The following is a 16,711-nucleotide window of genomic DNA, read 5'->3' on the forward strand; positions in this document are numbered from 1 at the left end:
AATGAGCTCCTTGATATGTGCTTTAGAATGGCTTAGTCTCCATGGAACCAAAAATATCTGCTCAAATCTACTTTATATTGTTAGCTTTCAGGTCAAAATGATTGCCAGTAAAGATCATGGCTGTATCATTAACGGTTTATCTGTTTCAGATAGAGAAGCCAAATTGAACTCCTCTCAATCTGAAAAGTGCAGTTTGGCCATAGTTCCTAAACTTCTGATTTGAAGCTTGGAACCAAAAATATCTGCTCAAATCTACTTTGTATTGTTAGTTTATATTCATATATTTACATTCATATTTATATTCAGTTAGTTCAAACCCAGGTTTAAGCCTTGCAGGGCAGCATAAAGCCCACTGCTTTCATTAAGACACAAAAAAGAAAGAAAATAAAAAACAGTCAGTTTAGGTGTTTTATAAAATCAGGAAATTGTCTATATACCAAACTGAGCGATTTTTGTTCTCTAAATTAAAAAATACCACAAAATTTTCTATTTTTAAATATGATTTTTTGAATGTAAAAATTCAATCTATAACACAATGGAGAAGAACCTCATTTTATTTTACTGTTAAATTCTGTTTAAAGTAACAGATTATAATTAAAAATCTTTACTGGTTGATGATTTTCTTTATTCGGACCCCACTTATTTTTAATTGGTTACCCCTGATCTAAACGCTCTACTAGGCTGATTTTTGTACATTTATGCTAATTGGTTTTCAGCATTCAGCAGCCATTCCTCAACAGCTGATTTTCTAAATACTGCAAATCTGTAAGATGTCTAAATTTTGGCTGATATCAATCATGGCTGAAACATTTATCACTAGCAGCTTTTAAACTTGCTAAAACAGCTGTTTTGGTTCCTGTTTGCTAAATCAAGATGAAACTGATAGAGGTGCACCGATTACAGGTTTCTGGCCAATCAATGAGTCCCGATCTTTAAAAAAAGCCGTACACGCCGATTCCGATTTTCACCGATACAGATTAATTTTTATAACTGACTCTGTCAGTTGTTATAAGATCACAAAAGAACAAGATATTTCAAACTTATTTTACTGAAAAAATATTATTTCATTAACCGTAAAACAATAAAAACATCTGAAATGCAATGCATTGACAGAGGCTGGTTTTTCAGATCTTTACAGATCAGTTTCACATCATGCATCGGCCGGTCACCAATCTCCCAAAATTAAGAAAATCGAGGCCGATCAATCGGCTGGCCGATAAATCGTTGCACCCATGAAAAATGTTTTGAAATTTGTCCTAATTTCCTTTGCAAAACCTTCCTTGTCTACAACCAGTCTGTAGTTCATTTGAATGACATATTGCAGCTTTATTTCAACCTATAAAACACATATCCCTTTGTTTATTGTTTGCAGAGAGGAAAAAGAACCCGCCACAAACCTCTGAGTAACCAGGAGGCACAACAAGCTGCTTTCTAGCAGTGATTTCCTGCCACAAAATGACACAAAGTTCAGAATAGTTTTCAGAGGGGCTCGCCCAGAAGCTGTCACATTATTCCTTTAGGAATCCCTTCATGTGGTCGGGGAAATTTCAAGGTAGAGCAAAAAAATCCCATTTTACAGTCAAATCAGATTTTTTTTAAAAGTCCTATAACAAAAAACCTCTTCAGTATTTTTCTATTATTAATCTTCTATACATAAATAATATTTTGGAGAATATCAGAGCAGTCTACTGTCACAGAGGTATAGGGATTCTATTTTAGGTCATTCATTATTTTCATTCTTTGTCCCACAGCACCACCATCAGGCGATCAGCTTACATTACAAGCTAACTAACAGCTTCATTATCCTGCTTTAATGTTTTGGAGCCTCATCAAAGAGTAGATAAATAACAATAAGAGTGAAAACGCGCTGCTCCATACCTGCGGCTGGTCTTCTTCTCTCTGTCCTCCTCGCCTTGCTCGTCTGGTTTCTCTCCTCCTTTCTCTTTCTTAAGCTTCTTACTGATGAGCTCTCTCATCTTCTCTCTCTCGTCCGAGTCATATTCCTCGCCGCTGAGTCCCTCCTGGTCCACATCACCTTCTGCCTCGCTGCCTGACTGAGAAGAATCAAAGCAGACCACAGCTGTAAGGGAAAATAACAAAGGGAGACATTGTCCGTCTATGTTTGACATCCTGGCTGACTTACATCGGCTGCGTTCCCGGATCTCGCTTTCTTCTTTCCCCTTTTCAAAGTAGGAGAAAGATGGAGTTAAAACTCAGAAAGATCTGAACTCTTATTGACTGTTTAGATCGCGTACTTATCAACAGCTGGAACGGAGCTCAGCCTGGGATCATCCTTCAGAAGGTCGTGGCTGCTTTTGCTTTTTCCCTTTAATGACTGAGGAAACAATAACAAAACAAACACCTTTGATTTTATGAACTGCTGAGCCATTCTTCCACTGACTAAAATATAGTTAGAAATGACAAAGCAGAAACTTAAATAAAAGGATTTTCTTTAAAATACGTGCAGCAGGGCTGTTTTCCATCTAACAACCGTAAATCATAAATAAATCAGACATCGAGTGAAAATTGTCAGCTTTACTTCACAGTCACATTATATGCTTCTATATAAAAATAAACAGATGTGCAATGCTGCTTTTACTTTAGTAAAAAGGTAAACACTCTGACCGTGGGTTGGTTCAGATTGACAAACCAGCTGTTTGGGAATCCTGAACCTCAAATCTGATTCTCTGTCTGCTGGCAGCTTGGTACCACATGTGTTTACCTGCCCTTACAGAGTCTGAAAGTCTCATGGTTTACGTTTTCACAGCATTGGTATTCACACCCCATGATTTCCCGTCATTTTATGTTTAATGCTGATAAGAACCCAACAGCAAATTCTGTCATTTATTGTCAAAGAAATGATATTTAATTGTTAGATTGAAAGTTTATTCATCTGAGTCTTTAATCCTTAGAAAGAAGCTCAGTAGAAACTCTGCGTGTTTCATATTTGGAAGTGAAGCACAGCTTCCCCTGAACGTTAGTCTAGCTCTAATCTTTAACTGGTACTTTCTTCTCCTCTAAATGCAATTCCAGGTTTAATAATGAGTGACTGACGGGCGGCTGGAGCTGGAGAGAAAGTCAGAGCTAATCAGTACCTGGCTAACTTGGGTCACCATCTCCTCATCCTCCTCGGCCTCTTCTCCAAACGATAAAAGATTGAAGTTCCTACAAATATAAAAAATGTTAACTGAATTATCACCATTAAACAAAACTGCAGCGCATAAAGGTGACATTTTTTTTTCCAAAGGCACTATAGATAACTCAGAAGGAAAGAAAAAAAAGAAGAGGAGAAAATTGGCAAGGGAAATTTTAACAAGAGAAAATCCTCAGGGATGGAAGATATATCAGCATTACCATCAGTATCAGACAAAGCTGCTGATTTTTAGACGGGTTGATCCAATCACTAAAGTAGTGCTGATATGATTAACCAGTGTTTATTTCAATATAGTAGTTGCCTATGTTTCAGGAGAGAAAGGTGACGGTTGTGTTGGGCTTTAGGGATGTCCTATTTCGACATTAAAATAGGAAAAGGATCCAATATTGAATAAATTAATATCAGAATAAATCAGCCATAATCTCGAGTCTCAGATATCAGCAAGCTACTAAAAACATTCTTCTTCTGCTTTAAGTTTCTGTAACTCATTGGTTAATAAGACAAGGGTCAGTTGTTCTTATATAAACTATTATCTGTTTGAGTTATAAGACTTGATCAATCATTTTCAATCATTTTTCTACAAAATAAGTGATCAAAGTATAATTGATTCCTGCAAATGTATCAGAAATGAAAAAGTTGTATCGGTTTGTTTGGTTATCTTACGGTGATCCTGATGCAGCAAAGGATTGTGGGTGTTTAGCTGTTTCAGATAAGCAATGCCAGCATTATCAGCCATTACAGCAGTATTATTATCATCAGAGGTCGATTTGGTCCCAGATTTTCAAATCCCTGCATCTTTAAAATACCTGATCAGACCTGAGTGAGGTTGGCCCCCCCACCCTCTTCAAATCAGACAAAATGAGTGTCAAACGTTTGTGCAGCAAAAATTTTCGTTTGTGCCGCTATCATTTTAAAGATACAAATAAATATTTCTAGAGGTCATCAAAGGTCAACCAGCCCCCCCACCTTCTTCAAATTAGACAAAATTAGTGACAAACGTTTGTGCTACGTTTGTGCAGCAAAAACAGATGTTAACTGACCGTTGATGACCTCTACAAAATATTATTAATATCATTAAAATGACAGCAGTAAAAATGAAAATTTTTGCCATACATAGATATATAAATTTTTAAAATTAATTTTAAATATAAAATAATATAAAATATAATAATAATCAAATGCATATTTAAAATATGTAAATTTTTTGTGCTGCTTTGAAGAGGGTGGGGGGGCAACTTCACTCAGGTCCTGATCGGATAGAGATGACCCAAAATGTTTTCATTGTGTGTAAACCACATAAATACCTGAACTGAACTGCAAAAATGTTCAGGACAGAATATGATATAAGAATGGATCCAAAATAATGGATTCAAACAGACTGCCTTCCATGCAGTTCACAATTTTACACCATGTTTGTGTTAAAACGTGACTGAGACATACAAATAGACATTTTGAAGCTCTTTTTTTAAAATGTTTGTATGTTTATGATTTATTTATAAAAAAATGTTTTTTTTGCACAACTACAATAAGCCTGAAAAGAAGAAAAGATGAAGACGGCGTCTTAAACACTCACTTTGTGGCTTTGGACTGAGATTTCTTCGCTTCCTCTTTATCCTTTTCCTTTTTGGATTTTTTGGTTTCCCGAGGTACAATGTCATCGAAAGGAGAATGTAAAACCTGGAAAACATTAGCGACATCATTGCTGGATTCAACACAAAATTATATATATATATATAAAAAAAAAGACACAAAGTTTCATAGACATACCTCAGCTGTTCTTATCTTGTGCGGCTTTAGAGGCCTTTCATTTGCATCGCATTCAACTTCTGCTAACCGGAGCAGATTGTAAATGGTGTCTCCAGTGACCTTTAACAAGAGAACAGAGGGCTAACATGTTAAGAATATCCTGAGTCCCTGTATCGATGTGGAGAAAAGGCTATGGTTTAAATAATACCTTTCCAAATATCGTATGCTTGTTGTTGAGCTCATCTGCACGCCCCAAAGTGAAGAAAAACTGGCTCCCGTTGTCATGCTGCCCAGCGTTCGCCATGGCAACCAAACCTCTCCGAATGAAGCGCAGCCTGGAGTGGAACTCATCCTAAAGTTTTAAGGAGAGTTTTGTAGATTTTAAAGATCAAACATAAGTTGAGTTCAGCTGAATTGTTTGTTTACTCCTTAGAAGTTTTGGTTTGCAGATTTCAATAAAGTTCAGGAATTAAAAACAAAACAAAAAAAAAGCCTCTTGACCTTAAACGGGTGGCCATAGATGGACTCTCCTCCCATTCCAGTTCCTGTAGGATCCCCTCCCTGAATAATGAAATCCCTAACCACTCTGTGGAAAATGGTCCCATCGTAGTAACCTAAGGAAAAGAGAACTGCTTTATAAAACAAGGCAACCTCGCTTTTCAATGAAATACTAAAACTAAATAATGTTAGATTAGTAAAAAATGATGTACATAGTATCAATATATACAGTAGTTATACTTCATCGTTTTAAACCCTAAACAATAACAACACAACTACTTTATAAAAAAGGCAATTTGCTATTTTTTTAAAATCTTTTATAAATGTATACTGTACACTTAAAGGTTTTTTTCCCCTCTACAAACACATAGTTTGAAAATGAGCAATAAAACCAAAACACAGAGGACGAAAATATACGGTATGTCAACTTTTAGTCGAAATATTTAACATTTATTTAAAATGACAGCGTATATTCAAATATATATTCTCTTATTGACTTATATTTCATAAAAAAAAAAAAAAACAGGAAAAAAGAACCCTGTCCCGTGACATGTGTTCTGGAAATAAAATAATTCAGCTTTTTGTTTTCTGCAATTTGTTGTATCTCTGCCTCTGTCTCCTTGAACCCCATTCGGTCTCAGCAGATGGCCGCTCACACTGAGCCTGGTTCTGCTGGAGGTTTCTTCCTGTTTAAAGGGAGTTTTTCCTCTCCAGTGTCACTACAAGCATGCTTAGTATGAGGGATTGCATTTGAGTCAATGAGTGGATGCAATCCACTGGTTTTCCTTAGACTGTATAATCTTGTTGAATTTTAAAGTGCCCTTAGATGACATGTGTTGTGAATTGGCGCTATAGGAATAAACTTATTGACTTGTTTACCTTCCATGCACAGCTGCACAAAGTTCCTGCATGCTTTAGGAGCCTCTTTGGACCACAGCTCGATATCAATCTCCCCGGCTGTGGTCTTCAATAGGACCTAAAAGGCATTCAAATATGAAAAAAACGCATTCACATTATCTTCCAATGAGTAAATACAGCTATTTCAAACATATCCCAACATACATAAAGAAGAAAAGCGCCCACCTTTCCATTTGTTGGAGGTTCCTGGATGTAAATGTTGCTCATTTTGACGAGCTGCGATTTTTTCTATAATGTACAACAATCACTTTAGTGCACTTTATCCCTCAGAAGAACTAATAACTAGTAATCTTAACACTGAGTGATGCTTTTCGTAAACGTGAGAAATATTAAGCTTTCCTTTCTACAGCCATGTTGACTAGCGCAGTGTTTATGTCCGAGAACCCGGGTAGCTTCCAAGAAGTATATTCATAATAATTTTTTTTATTAAATACATTTAAGACCTAATTAAACTTGTAAATGTATGTAAATAAAATGTTGATTTAAGTACAAGTGTATCCAACCAAAAGAACGCTACACACAGAGAGATATGAAATTAAACTGATTCAAGGACACCCCTCTATGGATGAGGATTGGTTTAACCTGAGTGCTGATGATAACTGGTCCGCGGAAACATCAGTTTCTATTTAGTTCTGGAAGCCTCACGTTGAAGCAGAAAAATGCTTACAGTTGATCCTAATTTAAACTAGTACTTCGATATATATTGGGGAAATAATGTTGTTTAATTATAATATTTTTCTAAGGTTTTAAGTTAAACAGACGAAAAACACATAGCAAACGGAAGTGTCGCTACCAAAGACGGACCAGACGGAAGCCTCGCAGCTATGGCGGCCGCTGAGAACAGCGCGGAGCTGAAGAGAAAAGCCGAAGATGAACAGGAGCAGAAGTTAAATACGGATGGAGATGGAGAAGATGCGGACTGGGTGGGACCCATGCCGAGCGAAGCCACGAAGGCGAAGAAAAGAAAAGGTGGTGTTTTCAGCACGGAATTAGCAACATTATGGCGGCCGTGTTCAACTTCTGCTACCGTTTGCTAATAACAAACCTTTAATCCTGTTTGTTGCTGCTTTCTTTTGTTGTTGGGTTTGTTTTTCCATCAGTGCTCGAATTTGAGCGTGTCTACCTGGATAATTTGCCTTCAGCTGCCATGTATGAGAGGAGCTACATGCACAGAGACGTCATCACACACTTGGTCTGCTCAAAGTAAGTGAGAAGCAATATTAAATTAAATTGTAATGACCATGAACATTTCTGTTTCAACAATTAAAATGAAATGGAATGAAGATGCTGTATTTAAATGTTTGGGAATAATTCACATAATTTCTGAGTGAGTTTTTGCATTTTGGATTTTAAACTCAAAAGTAGACCTGGTGTAAGAAATTCTTTTTTTTGTGCTCAAAAGTGGTTTTAGATCTGGTTCTCAGTCATGCACGCTGTGCTGTTTTCCAGTTTTGATTAAAGGCTAAATATTATTTGCTTTGGGATTGGCATTAAGAAAGAGGTTGAATCTTATCTGATCCAGTCTTCCTGCTGAATCCCTCAGACAGCAAATCAGTTTGGCTGCATGCATTAGATCTTGTTCTGGGTTCATTTTCTCTCAGACTAATTTTACTATTAGATGATAATTAGAAAGTTGTGCAAAAACAACATTATTAGACGAAAACTTCAGTGTCACTCGCATAAGTACCTATCCATCCATCTTTTTCCGCTTATCGCGGGGTTAGCAGCTTCAGTAGGGAGGCCCAGACGTCCCTCTCCCCAGCCACTTGGGCCAGCTCCTCCGGGGGAATCCCAAGGCGCTCCCAGGCCAGCCAAGACACATAGTCCCTCCAGCTTGTCCTCGGTCTCCCCCTGGGCCTCCTCCCGGTGGGACATGCCGGGAACACCTCAGCAGCGAGACATCCAGGAGGCATCCTAATAAGATACCCGAGCCGCCTCAACAGGTTCCTCTCGATGTGGAGGAGCAGCGGCTCTACTCTGAGTCCTCCCCAGATGACTGTGCTCCTTGCCCTATCTTTAGAGACACTACGGAGAAAACTCTTTTTAGCCGCCTGTATCTGGGATCTCATTCTTTAAGCACCCATTGTCTCCACTTTTAGACTTAGACTGATTTTATTTTGACATTTTGTATACACAAATGTAAACAAACATAAATTTCGTTAAGTACGGCTCTCCATACTATTTAATTTTTTTAAGTGCAGCCTTGATAAGGTAAGCAGCTGTGATTAAAAACATTGTGATGAAAAAAACAGTAATGTAAACATATGACTGTATCATTACAGGTTTTTTTTTTTTAACCCATTTTACATAACATTCAACAGTCTAATGGCATTGGGGAAAAAACTGTTCTGGAATCTGCAGGGGTTATTTCTGTTCTTTCAGGCATTTGGGGATAATCAGTTGGATCTGGTTCAGCTGTGGGCGTCTGCTCAATGCTGACTCCTATTTTAACGGCTGAAAAAGATTGAGCATGCAAATTTGATTTCATAACAGCTGCCAATGTTCTAATATGCACCTATTACCATATTCCAGAAAGTCCTTTGGGATATTAACACTGTGCACAGTAAAATTGACATGATGATGTAAGCAGCGTTGGCCAGTCAATCCCGGGAAGCTTCATCACTGTTCTCCTTTCTCCATTTGTGGATAATAGCTGTGAATGACTGACTGTTTATCATCTGTTCTTAACATTCTTAGTTATTTAATTCCTGGATTCTTAGGGTGTTGCTGGTAAAAAGAAACAGAATATGTGTTTAACTAAAACAATTGTATGTATTGAAAAGAAGCGGAATACTTTATCACATAGGACTGGGCTGGTTTGGATAACTTCATTCTCTTAAAATATGTCTGGTGTCAGGATTTGTTGATTATCTGAAACTTTAGAAGTGTATAAAAAGGTCTGAAAAGTCCACTTTTTAAAAAAATATTCGCCTTTCCCAGGACTGACTTCATCATCACCGCCAGCCAGGACGGCCACGTGAAATTCTGGAAGAAGAAGGAGGACGAGGGAATCGAGTTTGTGAAACACTTTCGAAGTCATCTGGGTATGAAGTGGATTCAGTCTGATCAGCAGAGCCTCTCCCCGGTTTTCAACTGACGCTTTTGAACAATTTTTGATTTTTGTGGTGTGCAGCTGTGATAGAGAGCATCGCGGTGAGCGCTGAGGGAGCTCTCTTCTGCTCTGTGGGCGATGATCAGGCCATGAAGGTCTTTGATGTGGTCAACTTTGACATGATCAACATGCTGAAGCTGGGGTGAGTCTGAGTGCCGTTTGCAGGACACCACAGATATTGGTCTGTTTACTTTATTACTACCTGTCTACAAACTCTTAGTGAAGCTTTTTTTTAATTTCATGTCACAAAAAAACTAGAATATATTTTTTCTGATAGACCAACAGTAAGTAGTCCAAAGCGTTTGTATTTACTCCTCCTATAGTATGTCATTGTTTGGTTTAGAAAACATTGAATTCTTCTATCGTAGAACTTCTTATTTCACCTTCTGCATATATAAGTTTGTCAAAAGGATTCTTAAAAATGGTGACTAGAAAGTAGTGATGGTGAGATGAAGCCTCATGAGGCATTGAACCGTTTGGCCAAATTGCTTCAACGATCCCCACAGTTCATGAGGCTCCATGTGAACATGTCACCACCTACTGGTGGACAGCAGAACTACAGTTTGTAATGAAATGTGATTTTTTTTTTTCAGTTGTTTTTTTTTTTTTCCCCTTTTAAGTTCCTTTGAAATTGTTAATGGTTGGTGTGTATAATAAAATCCTTTGTAATTTTTTTTTTAAGTGTAAAAATTTCATAAAACAATGATTAAAGGTGCACAGTTTTTTTCTGCCATTTTTGTGAAATAAACTCAAGCAGACAGTGAAAGTGTTTGTTTAAATGGGGCAATGATGAGCAAAATGAAAGGTGCATTTTTATTCAAACATGATAGTTTTCCCACGTTTTTTGGTTTTAATCAGGTTGGAACTTGTGTTCAACTAATATTTTGGCTAAACTAACCTAATTTACCCAATCTGTATATTTACTTGGGCAAAACAATACAAATTACCGGTAGTCTCATCAGCCAAAATAATTACGTTTAATCGCAACTTTCAAAAGTCAAAAACGGGTCTTGAATCATCAACCTCTAGCGTGAGAGTCTGAGTCTTACAATTGACGCCACCTATGTAGATAAACGTTAACTGAGATGTTGATCATTACATTGTTTATTCTAACCAAAATAGTTTTAAGTAACTAGATTGGTTGTTTTTTCAACCAATCTATTCTTAGAATCTATCCAGCTGACAGAAACTCTCCTCCAAACTCCCACATCTTGACTGAATACTACTACTACTATCACGGTAGCGAGGCCTCGGACGTCATCAATTTTGGCCCCTCCTCTAAATGAATCACACCTCGACACGCGCGTCATGGAAACGCCCCCTCCATTAATCGACACACGCCTCAAGCCTCGGCTCATCTCATAACATCACTACTTGAAAGCAATACCTGGACTGAAGGTGACTTTTCTTTACTGGACACAGTTTTTTGGCTTTAATAAAACAAAGTGGGGTTATATGAATATCACCGATGACGAGTGGCGTAATGCTGTAACTAAATAACCTATGAAATAAATGTTTTAAAATGTGAAATACGATTATTTTGCAAATTGATTAATCTGTAGATAATTTTTTCGATTAATTGATTAATAATCGGATATCCAAAGGTTCCTTAAAGGAGATTTTTTTACGAAATCAAACCAGGTGAAACTTTTCCACTTTAGGAGATCTGGATAGAGAATATTGATAGATTAAAAAGTCTATTTTATCTTAATTGCATTATGTTTAAATTGTATTTTACTTTTTTACCACTTTGATATGATTACTACTCTGTTTGTCAGTTAAAGGCATGTTTTACGGTCTCTATACTCCAATTAACAAATTCACCGATTGCTAAATTAGTTGGTTATTTTAATAATTGATTAATCCCAATTAAGCCACTTAACATTTTCTGCCCTTCATGGTTTAATAAATGATTTCATGTTTCCTGAATGAATTCAATCTGTCAGACATCCATCAAAGTGAAAGAGGCGGGACTAGAAACCCCGATGTCTAATTGGCTGCTTCTCACTTAAGATAAGGAAACTTCTTCCTGGTATTTTTTACTCTAAAGTCAATATTATTGCTGAAAAATTACTTCTTGAAATATGCTGCAATTAAATACCAGCACATTGGATGAGCTCCTTCAGAGAAACCATGTGGCGGCTTTAAGGCTCTCCTCCTTCGCCCTGTTGGTTTAGGTGAAGTGATTTAACATTTGTGATGCTGTTTGTCCTCTAACAAACCTCCCAGGTCTTCACAGAGGAGATTTAATGACAGGAAGTGACTCATTAGGTGACTTGTAATCAGTTTTTTTCTTTTGGATTAAAGCGACCGGGCTTTTAAATTCATGTTTAAGATTTTATCTTGTTTATAAAAATGTGTTTTAAAAGTCAAATGAAAGCACATACTTGTTTTTGTTTGTAACAAGGATCAAGGGGTGTGATTGCTTCAGAAAAGCTGTATAATAGCGCCTCCTTGTGTCTGTAGGTTTCATCCAGGCCAGTGTGAGTGGATCTACAATCCCGGGGATGCCATCTGCACCGTGGCCTGCTCCGAAAAACCCACAGGAAAGATATTTGTGTACGATGGAAGAGGAAGCAACCAGCCCCTTCACCTCTTCGACAAGCTCCACTCCTCTCCCCTCACCCAAATCCGCCTCAATGCAAGATTCCGAGTCATCGTGTCGGCGGACAAAGCGGGAATGTTGGAATACTGGACGGGCCTCCCGAACGAATTCAAGTTCCCCAAACATGTGGACTGGGAATACAAAACGGACACAGACTTGTATGAATTTGCGAAGCATAAAACCTACCCCATCAGCCTGGCCTTCTCCCCCGATGGGAAGAAGATGGCGACCATAGCGTCTGACAGGAAAGTGAGGATCTTCCGCTTCCTGACGGGGAAGCTGATGAGAGTGTTTGACGAGTCTCTGACGGTGAGTTTTTCTTATTTATCCGTCCGGTTCTGCCCCGTCTTCGCCGCGCCCCGTTTGACCCGCTTGCTCTCCGTCCGTTAGATGTTCACAGAGCTGCAGCAGATGAGGCAGCAGCTGCCCGACATGGAGTTCGGGAGGCGGATGGCCGTGGAGCGGGAACTGGAGAAGGTGGACGGCGTCCGGCTGACCAACATCATCTTTGACGAGACGGGTCACTTCGTCCTGTACGGGACCATGCTGGGCATTAAGGTCATTAACGTGGAAACCAACAGGTGGGTTCTTCATGGGTCCGTCCCGAAGGCGACATCACATCCTGTCCTAAAAACACAGCAGAGGAACCAGAACTTCTCCCGTCTCTGAATCTGATTCTCTTTTACTGTCAACAAAGCGTTGGTTTTAATGAGTGGCTATATTATTAGAATCTAAATGATAAAATCAGGTTTTTATGATTTTTCTGGATTTATAAGCAGCCAAGAAAATGTTTAGGTTTGATAATAAAAACATCTAAATTAGTGTAAATATGTAAGAAAAAAGGGAAACAAATCGAAAAAAAAAATGCAGATTTTTATTCTGTCATGTTTTCTAATAGTTGGATCATCCATTTTTCACGTGTTTATTCTTTGATCCAAATCAAAGTGTGCAGGTAGAGCAGTTGGTTCCAACTAAATATTTTCAGTGAAAAGTTCTGATTTGGAAGCTTTATTTTCTTCTTCTCGTTAACGACTTTAAATCGTTATAAAGTAAATTTTCCGTCTTGCCTCTGGCTTCCCGTTCACACGTCCTCCAGTGGATTTGGTTCTTTGTGGTTTATGGACGTTATCTCTACTTTGTAGTGACGGCCGTTGAATTAGAAGAAGAGTTTTAAATAAAATCAGAAGTTTTGGCAGCTGTAACGTCTTTTCACCATGGTGCTAAAAATTGTGTTTTTATTAAAGCTGCAACTAACGATTACTTTGTAAATCGATTAATCTGTCGATTATGTTTTAGATCAATCAATTAACAGCTGAAGTTTCCTTAAAGAAGATTTTTACAGAATGAAACCAAGTGAAACTAAAACTTTTCCACTTGAGGAGTTCTGGATAGAGCATATAGACGGATTAAAGATTTTAACATTTTTTTTATCTTAAGTGCACAATGTTATAAATATTTTTTACAATTTTTATATAATTACTGCTCTAAGTGGGTCGCATGTTTTAGAGTCTCTATTTCAATAATCGATTTATCGGATTGTTTCAGCCCTAGTTTTTACACACATGAACAAAGTTGTTAAGAAAAAATAACAATGGCAACAGAAATCAATGAAATTAGTCAAAATTTAAAAAATAACATAATATCACACCTTGATTTGTCCCTTTGGTCACATTGTTTTCTAGGGTTGCCTTTTTTTTGTCCAGGCCTGTTTCATGGGTGTTTATTATTACTTTTTGTCAGATTCAAGTTATCCTGCGAGCATTGTGGGATTTCTTTTACTTAAATTAGGGCAAAAAACAATTTTGTCCACATTTGCGTCCTAAAATCGGGACCAGACCTCACAGACTTGCCTGTTCTCTGCCAGATGTGTGCGAATCCTCGGGAAGCAGGAGAACATCCGCGTGGTCCAGCTGTGTCTGTTCCAGGGCGTCGCAAAGGCCATGGAGGTGGCCCCCACGATAGAGATGAAAGCCTCCGACAACCCGGCCCTACAGAGCAGAGAGCCCGACCCCACCATCTTCTGCACCGCCTTTAAGAAGAACCGCTTCTACATGGTGAGACGGCGGGACGCTCGCTTTAAGGTTCAGCTTCTAGCATTTCCTTTCTGCCATCATCGGTTCGTTTTCTTCTGTCAGTTTACAAAAAGAGAACCGGAAGACACAAAGAGCGCCGACTCGGACAGAGACATCTTTAACGAGAAGCCCTCCAAGGAGGAAGTTATGGCCGCCACTCAGGCCGAGGGGCCCAAGAGGGTGTCGGACAGCGCCATCATCCACACCACCATGGGAGACATCCATCTCAAGCTTTTCCCTGTGGAGTAGGTTGAAAACCTGAACAGATCTCCTTTTAACGGTTGTAATAAAAAAGCAAACGACTCTTTATCTGTGTTTGGTTCAGGTGTCCCAAAACGGTGGAGAACTTCTGCGTTCACAGCAGGAACGGATATTACAACAATCACATTTTCCATAGAGTTATCAAGGTGGGATATTTTTATCACCTCAGTTGGAGGGTCAACAGTTGCGACGCTGTGTCTCAGTCTGAGCCTCCCTTTCCGTACAGAGCTTCATGATCCAGACCGGAGACCCCACCGGCACGGGCATGGGAGGAGAGAGCATCTGGGGAGGCGAGTTTGAGGATGAGTTCCACTCCACCCTGAGGCACGATCGCCCGTATACGCTCAGCATGGCCAACGCTGGTGCCGGCACCAACGGATCCCAGTTTTTCATCACCGTTGTACCAACAGTAAGTCATTATATTAGCTAGAGGTTAACTGTTAGATGTGCTCCTCATTTATTGGCATAAATACGCCCTTCAATCCATTGAGCAACATAAAGATAGAACCCTTATAGGAGCTAGATACAAGTTTACTCCTCCTGGCCAGTAGGTGGTACAATTGCACTCTCGCTCTTGTTACATCCTGTTTGCCACACCGATCGCTGTTTATTCACTGGATTGCTGATTGCCCGTTGGTAGTACAGGGTTGAAGTGAAGTCACTGTGCGCCATATTGGTACTCCCTAGTTGGCGTTTTTCATATACCCGTTATATTCTTCAACTTTATTTATTACTTATTTCTATGAGTATTTATTGATGTGCATGTCATAATATTTTTGTGTGGTTTATTCTTCCTTTGTATTTTTTTACTCTATTTATTTACATCAAGCAACTATTAGATAATCTCATGCGTGAAGTGCAGAAATATTTTACATGTTTTTATTTTTATATATATATATATATATATATATATATATATGAATAAATAAATAATCGGTCAAATGTTTGAGTTGTGTTCTCCCTCAAAATAACATACAATATATTTCAGCACATGACTTTCTCAAATGACAAATACAACACTAATGGAACGGCAGCGTCTTCCACTTAATAAAGAATTTCTACATTGACATTTCATTGTGAATTACTTTCAATAGACTCAATGTCAATGGGTAACTCACTCAAAATCTTTGAGTCAGTCCGAAATAGTCAGGCTGTTTTTTGCAGCCAGATGCTACACATGTAAGCATTTTAATGGCGAATCTCTGTGGGAGTGAGGAGTACCAGCATGGCGGATGGTGGCTTCACTTTTTTCTGACTATGAGCAATTCCGTGAATAAGTAGAGATCAGTGGTTTTAAACCCGGTTGCCATGTTCGCATTCAATTCACCTTTCCAGAGGGAAAAATACAACTTGGGTAAAAAAAAAATAAATAAAAAAATAACAAAACACATGCGCTAATAATTATAAATGAAGTTTGGGGCCAAGGCAAAGCTTTAACTCATAGAAAATTTCATCTGCAGTAGCTGAGCTTCAAACCATAGAGGGCAGCACTGAGTTTTAGGCAGAATGAAACCAGAGTTCGATCTGAATAACTAAATTGTCTGAAGACACAGAGGTCACAGCAGAAGTGTTAATAATGGTGTCAGTAAGGAGTTAGGAGGAGGAAGCAGGAAGCTTCCTAGCACCCATTCATTTAGCATAGCCAGAGCTAGGAGCAATAATGTATAGGACCATATAGGCGCAGCTCACCTCACCGAGTTTAACCAAAATACATGATTTTTTTCTGCGTGTGACAGATGTTATTTTCCTCAGTGTAACTCGTCATTTGTAGTTCTTCTTTGGAAAGCTGTAATCCCAGTTTGACCACTGTGTAATGACATCTGTAAGGTTGAAGGTTGTCCAGATTCAGCGCAGCAGTCTGAGCTCCTTTCCTACCCCTGATAATCTTTTATACTGTTGACTCTAAAAGGTGAAAGAAAAATCAGCAAGGAAAAGTTAAGAGCTGTAACTTGAGGTTTAGCTACACTGGAGTCTGAGAAATATCTCTGAAGCCGTTTCTGAGCACAATAAAAAATCTACAACCACCTGCCAACAGCTCAGCCTCAACTAGGGTTGTCACGATACTAAACTTTTCAACTCTATACCGATACTAAGGAAAATATTCGATACTCGATACCATTTTCGATACCACAATGATAAAAACAAAGACTCCAAAATTCTACAGAAATATTTTCATTAATAAATAAAATATAATAAATAAATACAATAAACAATAAGAACAATATTTTGAGGTTATATGCTGTGCACAATATTAAGCAAGCTTGATAAAAAACTAAATTTTTTATCAAATGAAGTTTTCCTTACTTGGCTATGCTTTGCACACATATCAATGACACTAGCCAAAC

At 38.3% G+C, this 16,711-nt stretch overlaps 2 protein-coding genes across 2 annotated transcripts in view; one reads left to right on the forward strand and one right to left on the reverse strand.

Moving 5' to 3' along the window:
- Positions 1 to 6,792, reverse strand: part of cwc27 (CWC27 spliceosome-associated protein homolog) — a 60,079-nt gene extending 53,287 nt beyond the window's left edge. The window contains exons 1-10 of the mRNA XM_015391414.1: positions 6,482 to 6,792; positions 6,278 to 6,374; positions 5,402 to 5,514; positions 5,109 to 5,252; positions 4,922 to 5,020; positions 4,728 to 4,831; positions 3,096 to 3,165; positions 2,256 to 2,335; positions 2,144 to 2,180; positions 1,879 to 2,054 (exon numbers count right to left, since the gene is read on the reverse strand). Coding sequence (XP_015246900.1) covers positions 1,879 to 2,054; positions 2,144 to 2,180; positions 2,256 to 2,335; positions 3,096 to 3,165; positions 4,728 to 4,831; positions 4,922 to 5,020; positions 5,109 to 5,252; positions 5,402 to 5,514; positions 6,278 to 6,374; positions 6,482 to 6,523 — 962 coding nt within the window. The 5' untranslated portion in view covers positions 6,524 to 6,792. The remainder of the gene's footprint in view (positions 1 to 1,878; positions 2,055 to 2,143; positions 2,181 to 2,255; positions 2,336 to 3,095; positions 3,166 to 4,727; positions 4,832 to 4,921; positions 5,021 to 5,108; positions 5,253 to 5,401; positions 5,515 to 6,277; positions 6,375 to 6,481) is intronic.
- Positions 6,793 to 6,978: 186 nt separating this feature from the next.
- Positions 6,979 to 16,711, forward strand: part of ppwd1 (peptidylprolyl isomerase domain and WD repeat containing 1) — an 11,235-nt gene continuing 1,502 nt past the window's right edge. Inside the window, exons 1-10 of the mRNA XM_015391429.1 lie at positions 6,979 to 7,285; positions 7,417 to 7,519; positions 9,257 to 9,360; positions 9,450 to 9,570; positions 11,895 to 12,342; positions 12,424 to 12,614; positions 13,898 to 14,087; positions 14,169 to 14,350; positions 14,431 to 14,512; positions 14,593 to 14,775. Of these exons, the coding sequence (XP_015246915.1) occupies positions 7,141 to 7,285; positions 7,417 to 7,519; positions 9,257 to 9,360; positions 9,450 to 9,570; positions 11,895 to 12,342; positions 12,424 to 12,614; positions 13,898 to 14,087; positions 14,169 to 14,350; positions 14,431 to 14,512; positions 14,593 to 14,775 (1,749 nt within the window). The 5' untranslated portion in view covers positions 6,979 to 7,140. The remainder of the gene's footprint in view (positions 7,286 to 7,416; positions 7,520 to 9,256; positions 9,361 to 9,449; positions 9,571 to 11,894; positions 12,343 to 12,423; positions 12,615 to 13,897; positions 14,088 to 14,168; positions 14,351 to 14,430; positions 14,513 to 14,592; positions 14,776 to 16,711) is intronic.

This window comes from Cyprinodon variegatus, unplaced genomic scaffold, assembly GCF_000732505.1.
Source record: "Cyprinodon variegatus isolate N-32 unplaced genomic scaffold, C_variegatus-1.0 Scaffold540, whole genome shotgun sequence".
In the NCBI taxonomy this organism is placed as follows: domain Eukaryota; kingdom Metazoa; phylum Chordata; class Actinopteri; order Cyprinodontiformes; family Cyprinodontidae; genus Cyprinodon; species Cyprinodon variegatus.